At 48.5% G+C, this 8,450-nt stretch overlaps 1 protein-coding gene across 1 annotated transcript in view; it reads right to left on the bottom strand.

Annotated features, from left to right (window-relative positions):
- Positions 1-204: 204 nt before the first annotated feature.
- The window catches only part of NOL6 (nucleolar protein 6), a gene marked incomplete at its 5' end in the record, with an annotated part of 32,966 nt that continues 24,720 nt past the window's right edge, over positions 205-8,450 (bottom strand). Inside the window, 2 exons of the mRNA XM_084278539.1 lie at positions 205-547; positions 1,773-1,874. Of these exons, the coding sequence (XP_084134665.1) occupies positions 398-547; positions 1,773-1,874 (252 nt within the window). The 3' untranslated portion in view covers positions 205-397. The remainder of the gene's footprint in view (positions 548-1,772; positions 1,875-8,450) is intronic.

The following is an 8,450-nucleotide window of genomic DNA, read 5'->3' as shown; positions in this document are numbered from 1 at the left end:
GCTCAGTAACCCTTTGATTTTGCTAACCACTAGGGTTAACAGCAGCTGCTAAGAACTCTCTTTAAGTAGGAAACTGACTTCCTCAGCCAGAAATTTCACGCCTGGACATTTTAACATGAACACAGCTTTTGATTCCCACAATGAATAGAAACAGTTCCCAAAACTTTATCCCATCTTTATATTTTCTTCAAAATAAAAAGGCATTTGTGTTCTTGGAAACAATAACAGGTCCCACTGCTTCTTCTGAAAAGGCATATTAAGATAAATAGAGTAAAACACACAGTTCTGGGGTTTAAAAAGCTGAAAGCCTTTTCTAGGTTTGATTTATAAAAAGGAAGAGTCCCAGAATGAACAAGCTCTGCTGCAGGACAGGCCCCTCTGACACTTCTCAGTGGCCTCAGATAGTCCATTTCTCTGTACGAGCTTCCACACTTTTGACTAGGCCTTCTCCCAAAACCTCAAAGTCCTCCAGAATTGCCTCCACATTGGGAACACAGACCAGATCGTTGTTATGAGTTGTAACCATCCTTCCTTTCATGCTGGAAACCTGTAAGACACACACAAATATTGTACAATTGGGAGTGCCTGCTCAAGCTGCTTTGCACCCTCTGCAAGCCTCAAATAAGAGAAGTACATTGCCAAACCCTGCCACACCACCATGCTCCACTTTTCTGAGCTTCACTTCTCCACTACATTGATGCCTGGTGCAAGGTGGAAAGGAGCTCTTCCAGCTCCTTCCCTTCCAGCTCCTCTCTGGGTTTACACTGGAACCACAGTCTGAAGAGCACAAGGGAGGGGGAGAGGCAATGGCCAGGGGCATGGCAGAGGTGTTAAGAGGGCAGGGGCATGGGGCAGCCCGTGTCAGCAGAGCAGATGGGGTGTGCAAACTGGACCACACTGTGACCCTAAGGAAGAGCTGCCTGGGCTCTGGTTGTGCTCTTTGTTGTGTGTCAAGACCTTGAGTGGGAAAAGGTCCTTAGCTCCACCAGAGGAGAAGAAAACCCAACCCTCCTGTTTAATCAATCCACACTCAGCTCAGGTGCAAGCATCTCCTCCTCTCATTTCAGACTGTGTTTCACAACTGCAGTAGGCTGAATGGCCAATACCCCCTGGCCATGCAGAGGGGAGATAAATCACCCAGAGACTGTCAGCAGAAGAGCCTGGGCTGCCAAGGCTGAGCCATGAGTCACCAGTTTCTTTGCGTCTCTCCTTCATAGAAAGCAGGGTGAATCACCCCAGCCTGCCTCACACCCAGCTTAACCACCCTCCAGAGTTTGCCAACCCACACAGTGTAGCTGGAAAGTATCTTCATGCATGGAGAGGCCCTGGGCATTATGAACCCAGGCTTGCCACCCCAGCTCCTTGCAGGTTGGGCATTTCTGGGTAAGACCCCCTAAAGCCATGAGAATAGGACAGCCTTCTGCACACACCAGACATCTCCAGCAAATGGGGTATCACCCACCTCCCAAAAGGAAACCAAAGAGCACTTAGGACCCATGTTCTGGGTCCTTAGAATTGTTCTGACCCATGATTAAGGTACTGGGGCTTGTCCAGGGACACACATTCCTTTCTCAGCTCTGCTGATGACTGGACACTATGGCCACAGTCCCATCTTGGTTTCACCCTTTCTAAGAAGGACAGAAGTGTGAGTTCCATTTCTCAAAGGACACTGGAGCTGATGAGAGTTAGATAAAGGAATTACAGAAAAAAAAAGTCCTTCAAACTTTCAGGGTATCAAGATAACATGAAGCTTAAAGTAGTCAAAAACTCACCTTAAAGGGCTGAGGTTGAAAGCTCAAAGGTTTCCACAAAACTGCAATCACTTCCCCACCATGCTTGTCATAGAAGAACAAGGCAAGATCACTGAAGGCATCCTGGGTAGAGAATAAACAGAGGTTGTACCAGACATCCCAGAGCAAGAGAACATCAGGTTCACACAGTAGCTCCACACCAGCCAGGCCCAAAATTGCAGCTCTTCCAGTGGATTCCCATAAAGAAAAGCAACTGGCAGCCCATGGACGAGTCCTACGTGCCTCCTGCTGCCTCTTCCTCCAGCCTGGATGGACATAGTATGCTGCCTCCAAGTTCTGCATGCAGACTTAATCACTGACTACCTCTTGCTGCCCCATTAAACAGAGACATGATCCATCACTGCCCACAGACCTACAAGAGCATCCAGAATTCAGTACACAGCCATAAACCCTGGACCCCTTGTTTGACAGCTCCCTGAGTGTTCCTTCCCATGGGTCCCCATCATCTGGATCAGGCACTACCAAGCTGTCCTATCCCAGTATCCAACAGCCATGCCAAAGAGTCCACAGAGCACCAGATAGCAAGGGGCAGGACCTGCCACAATACGTTTTGCTCTACAGCAGCAAAGACAAACCCCAGTCAAAGGCCTTTTGCTGAGGCCAGCATCCTGAGCTCTCATGTGCACAACTCAACTATCAAACTCCTCCTTCCCACAGGACAAGCTCAACATGTGCTCTCAGCACACACCATCCCAGAAGGAAACACAGCAGAAGAACTTTTACCTAACACAAAGACCTATGAGGTGCAAAGAGATGGAGAGCTCAATGGAAGCACCGCAGGAATCTGCTCTCCCTGTTTCAGCAGCTCCTTTGGTGGTGCTGGGCACCGGAGCTCAAAGAGATCTTGCACAAAGAGATGGCTGAAGTCCACAGACTGGATTCCACAAAGCCCAGGCAGGAGACAGGGCATGAGCAGTGCAGAGGTAAACAGTGATGCATGTAAGCAACTTCTCAAACCCAAAGGCCTGGCCCTGCAGCTCAGCACCCAACACACTGGTACATGGAGACAGCTCCCCAAGCCAGCAAAGTAGCTGAAGAGAGGGTGTAGAGAGGTGGGCGATGGTCTCTGCAGCCAGGTGATAGGAGACAGGACAAGGGGAAATGGCACAAAGCTGTCCCAGGTCAGATAAGATGTTAAGAAAAAAATTGACTGAAAGAGTTGTGAGGGCCTGGAACAGGCTGCCCAGGGAGGGGGTTGAGTCACAACCTCTGGATGTATTTAAAAAATGGCAGATGAGGTACCTGGGGATCTGATTTAGCATAGGATAGGAATGGTTGGACTTGATGATCTTAAAGGTCTTTTCCAACCTTGTGATTCTGTGATTCCCTGACACCACTTCATCTTGGTGCAGATTAACATCAGGAAACAGGACATGTTTTCCAGGCCAAGCAAACAGTCCCCAGCACCATACAGGACAAGGTTCTGCACATGCCCTTTGGAGCAACCAACTGCCATAAATACAGGTGCTCTGCTCCTCTTTAGTCTTCTCCTCAGCAGCAGCTCTGCCACACTTAGAGAGGTCTCTGCTGGCATCGTTGTATCATGAGGCTTCCATCAAGATGTGCATGGAAAAAACCCAACATCAAAGGCAAACTTGGAGGGGATCTTGTGTGGACATACACAGACTGCAGTGGGAGGAGAAAAAGGTGGATTACAGCAGTGATCCCAAAGGGTGGGGTGGCATTTTAAAAGTAAATACCTGATAAGCAGGGGAGGGTGATGTTGCCTGCAACCCTCAGAGACAGATGTATGAGTTGGGACTTGAAGTATCACAAACAGAAGGCAACACGATTAAGCCATCAAGCTGTGAAGATCCTGAGACCTGCCAGCTCATCCCACTTCGTGGGATCTTCACAGGGGCAAGGCTGGTCAGGGCATTATCTCTCCAGTCTGGCTAGGAAAACCACTGTCTAAAAATACATTGAGAAAGAGGCAACCCACCCTGGCACTTCTCATCCAAGAGGGTTGGGTTACACTCAGGGCCCAGACAAGAGGGAAGACTCCTCCTTGTGCCAGAAGACAAACAGTGGGAGGGAGAACTCAAAGAAGGGCACACTGACCCCCAGTGTGCAGCTCTCCAAACCAAAGGGGAGCACAGTGGGGACCTGAAAAAGCCCCACTACTCTAACAGAGAGATCTGGAGTGCCATATGATGCTCCCTATGAGAAAGGTAATGAGGTAATTTCTACAGGCATGTCTTGCTGGACAGGAGCCAGGAGCATTTGCAGGAAAAGGAGCCTTCCTAGGCTCAGCTCATTTCCCAGTAAAACCACAATTTAACCTGATACCCAGCACCTTTTATCCCAGCACCTCTGCACCCAGCAGGGAGCAGAGGGCAGATGCTAAAAGGATGGCATCCAGTTCAAAACCCCAGCAAAGGGCAAGCTTCAGCTCTTGCAGAACCATCCACATGATCACGCTGCAGGCCAGCTCCACATGTACATTCAACTCTTGGGAAAGTGCAGCACTAAAAGGGTCTGGTGTATTAGTCACCACACTTCTGTTTGTACATAGGCTTGGGGAGCAAAAGCAAACAGAGCTGACCTCTCTTTCTACATCCCATGCTTCATACCTAGTTCCACTGGGCTTGCCTGAGCCTGCAAACACCTTTCTCAAAGAAAGGCTTAAAATAAAAGGGCAGAGAGCACATTTGAACTCCAATTCCCTTCTCAAGATTCTCTACCTCTGGTTGCAAATCAGTGTTAAGGAACCTACATGTGCTTCCCATCTTGCAGAGACACAGGGGACCGACCTGCAAGCTCAGGGCTGTGGAAGGGGTATGTGGCTCAAGCTTTGTAAGGAGCCATCTGGGCTGTAGGAATTAAAGGATGGAGAAAGGTGGTGAGTAAAACAATGCCCTGATCTAAAATGGGATTACTGGATTAAGCAGCTCTGGCTGAAGCATGGGTTTTGCAATGAGGCAAGTGCTCACTCTTAGTTAAGCAACTACACGGCTGCTTGCTCATTGCATCACAGCTGCTGGAAAAAAGGGAGCCTTTTAGGGAGGTCTCTGCACCCAAAATGTGCCTAGCAGCTCTTCCTGGTGTGACTGGCAGTTCAAGTGGCAAATGCATTAGACAATATTTGCTCAGTGCTTAGAACACTTCGAGTGCTCTCAGCAAGGGATGTACCAGAATAAAGTCCTATAAAAGTTACTTTCAACAAATGACTGCATCTGTGGTTAAAACATTAAGGTACTTGTCATCCTATCAGACCTGCCCTGATGCTCACAGGTTATGTCATACAGAAAGGGCTTTCCCTCATGCCCAAACAGAGCAAGAAAAGCAGGCTCAGTTTGCTTCTGCACCAGAAGGGCTTCCAAAGAGAAAATAAACCTGGGTGTTAGGTTTGGGGTTCAGCTAGTGAAAGCTATTTCAAACTATCTAAACTTTTCCACTTCTAAGTGCCTCAGAGCCACATGCACATCCTTTTCCTGGGGACTTGGGGCAGTGGCAAAGTACGGCAAGGAAGACACACTCATGTTTCTCCTGTCTGCATAAGCAAACATGCCTTGTCCACCAACCTACCAAATCATCTGAGACTGACATCTTCAGTGAATTCCTACAGGACAAATCCTACAGAACATCTGGGAAGGCATGCCAGCACAGAAGGGCAGCCACAAACACCCTGTTAGCTCACCACAGAAGCACAAGGGGCTGATACTTTGCCCAGCACATGTGTGCCTGTAAGCATATACACACATGCACCCACCCCCAATCCTTGGCACTATGCTAAGGGTCATGCAGTTGCTCTACAGTTGTAAGAAGAGGTAATTTCCTGCCACCATTGTCCCTCCAAGGGCACAGATCCAGACAGAAAAGCTTCTTCCATGCTGCAAGAGCCCACAGAGCTGTTTCAGTTCATCTCTGCCCTGTCAGTCAAAACAGGAAGGGAGCAGTCTGACCTGAAAGTATTTCACTGTGTCCAGCTACATCCCCTACACACAGTTTATATATTGTAAGAGTCTGAGAATTTTTAGTATTACTAGTTCCTTCCTAACATGCAGTAGCAAGATACACATTCCTACACCATGGGAGGAAGAAAGGGAAGTGCTACTAAGTCTTCCAGATTGGTCTTGCCTGAAGGTGCAAGACATGCAAAGCACTGCTTTAGGGTGAAAGATGTTTAAAGAAAAGCAGGAAGCATTTTCCTGTGCATCCACACAGGAAAGATCTCCTGTGTATAAGATGGGCAGCTTCCCTGCCACAAGCTCTTCCACAGGCATGTGCAGCCAGAGAAAGCCCAGTGCCAGTGAGGAAAGCACTTCACATCCAGGCACCTAGCGAGACTAAAGGCTCAGTAAGAAATGTCAGGTCTCTTCACAGCCACTACAGACCTGCAGATGGACATGGCACAAGCAGCTTCTCCTGATTTTCCCCACCATGAGAGAACAGCTCTGGACCTCAGGGAGGTGACCAGAGTCTTTGGGCTTTTTGACCTCTTGAATGGACACATGGCAACCATGTCCCTAAGTCCTGTGTCCTCTCAGTCATCTCCTGAGTCTGCAGGGCAGCCAAGCCACCCTGGAGCAAAAGCTGCACTGATCAAGCCTCACCATGCCAGGTCCTCAGCAAACAGATGGGAGTTCTGCAGTCATGGTGGAGATACACTGAAGATTAACATGGCCTTGCTGGAGAATCCACACCAGGACCCAGCCCAGGGTTTGGTCACAAAGATGCTTGGGATCATAAGCATGAGAGAGGCAGGTGATGGGCTGAAGATCCAGGGAAGCCCTCTCTGCAGCATGCCTGGCACCTGCTTTCCCTCAAAAACACCTGCCTGCAGAGCCTCACAGACTCCCAGAATGGGCCTTTTCTATCAGACCTGTCCTAGAATTGAAGAATTTGCCACCTGAATCCCATGACCAGCCTTTCACCCCTACCCAGAGCCTCCCAGGCACCAAAGCAACTCGGTCAGACCAGCTCCTGCAGCACATCTCCTTGGAGCAGGAAAAAATTAGAGCAGTGAGAACTCAGCATCTCCCCTCCTTTCCTTTTCTCCTATGATTAGGATCCTTGGGGAAGGCAACCCTTTGGCTTCAGACCACTCCTGCCTTGCTAACCCATTTTATTTGGGAAGAGCAGCAAGATCTCAGGACCAAACAAGCTGGACAGGACAAAAGTGGGTCTCCTGGTTACTGGGCCAAGGATACTGGGGAAAATGCTGCTCCCTGCCCCCCTTAATCTATATGCCCAGGCATTTAAATCTTTTTTTCACATGGGAAGCTCAGACAAGGGCAGATGCTTCTTTTCTGCCCACAGAAAAGAAAAACACCCCACAGCATTGCTGCATGGCAGATACCTCCCTTTATTGCTATAAACTCACCATGACCACGCTATTAGCCTTAGCTACAACCCTGTTGCTCAATCCTGTGGTTTGTACTATTAAGGGAGAGCAAATTACTCTGAGTCAAAGCCAGCCAGTTCTGTGTCCAAGTGCCTTCTGACAAAATGTCTCAGGAGGATCCACACTCTTTTAGAGCAGCAGCTTCCTGCTGTGTTTGTATCACCCCTGGGGCTCCCAGCCTGCAGGGACAAGGAAGAGCTGAACACTGCTTAGAGCAGCAAAAGTCAGGGGAGGAGAGATACAAAATTGTAGGAGAGGCTACCAACCAAAGTCTGGGGTAAGTACAAAGCCAATGCAAAGGTCTTGCTTTTATGTAACAACGTCAGCATGCCAAGACACAAAAATGGATGATTTCTGATGGGGTAGTTTCTACTGACAGCTCTGCACCACCCCTTTGCTGGTGACCCTGTAGTGAGAAATAACTTTTGAGGCCCTCCAACACAGACAGATGTGGCTGAGTTACCTGAGAGCACATGCAGCACCACCTCTGTGATTCTCCCATGAAAAAAAACACCTCTTTGCCCAGAAAGAGGTATTAATCTGCATCTTCAGTCTGCTTGCTACTGATCCAGAAGCTACAAAAGCCAAGTAAATTGGTGCTGCAAAATACCTCCAACACAACTGCTGCAAGGTAGCATAGCTGTATCTATCTCAGAGCCTTCAAGAGGAGAAGTTCTCTAGCCAGGGATGCTGAGGTAGATTTCAGGTTCTCTACCCTGTAGCTCACTCTCTGGAGAAAGCTGTGACCAATTCCTGCTCTGTTCCCTCCCAAGCGTCCTCAGGCCAAAGAATGAGCCACAGCAAGCAAAAGCTATGCTGCTTCCAGTGAGGTACTGTGGCCATTGCTCATATCCTTCATTCAGGCATCAGTACACTGGATTTAGGACCAGCTGTAATCTGTAACCCAAACAACCCTTATTCTGAGTCTATTATTACCAGAATTAGAGAAAACAGGCAATAAAAATTCAGACAGCTTGGATGTCACTACTGACTAGACCAATTAAATCATAATTGCAGAAAGAACAATGAAAGTCTCTCTCAAGGAAAGCACTATTCACATCTGGAGCCAGTTGCTGACACCAAGTCGACTAGAAGCACCCGAGGCCTATAAACTGCAAAGCCCTGATGAATTTCTGGACTGTGTGCCTCAAAACACAGCTAATTTGCTGCAAGCCTGTTAATAGCCTCCCCAGGGAACCTGCTCTTCCCATAGGCTTGTCCAGCAGTCTTCAGTTCCTCCTAAAGCAAGAAGCCAGCCTCCCCCTGCCAGGTCTCAGTGACAGCCACTCAGA

Source organism: Gallinula chloropus, assembly GCF_964237585.1.
Source record: "Gallinula chloropus genome assembly, chromosome: Z".
NCBI lineage: Eukaryota > Metazoa > Chordata > Aves > Gruiformes > Rallidae > Gallinula > Gallinula chloropus.
This window is presented reverse-complemented; position numbering and strand designations above follow the sequence as displayed.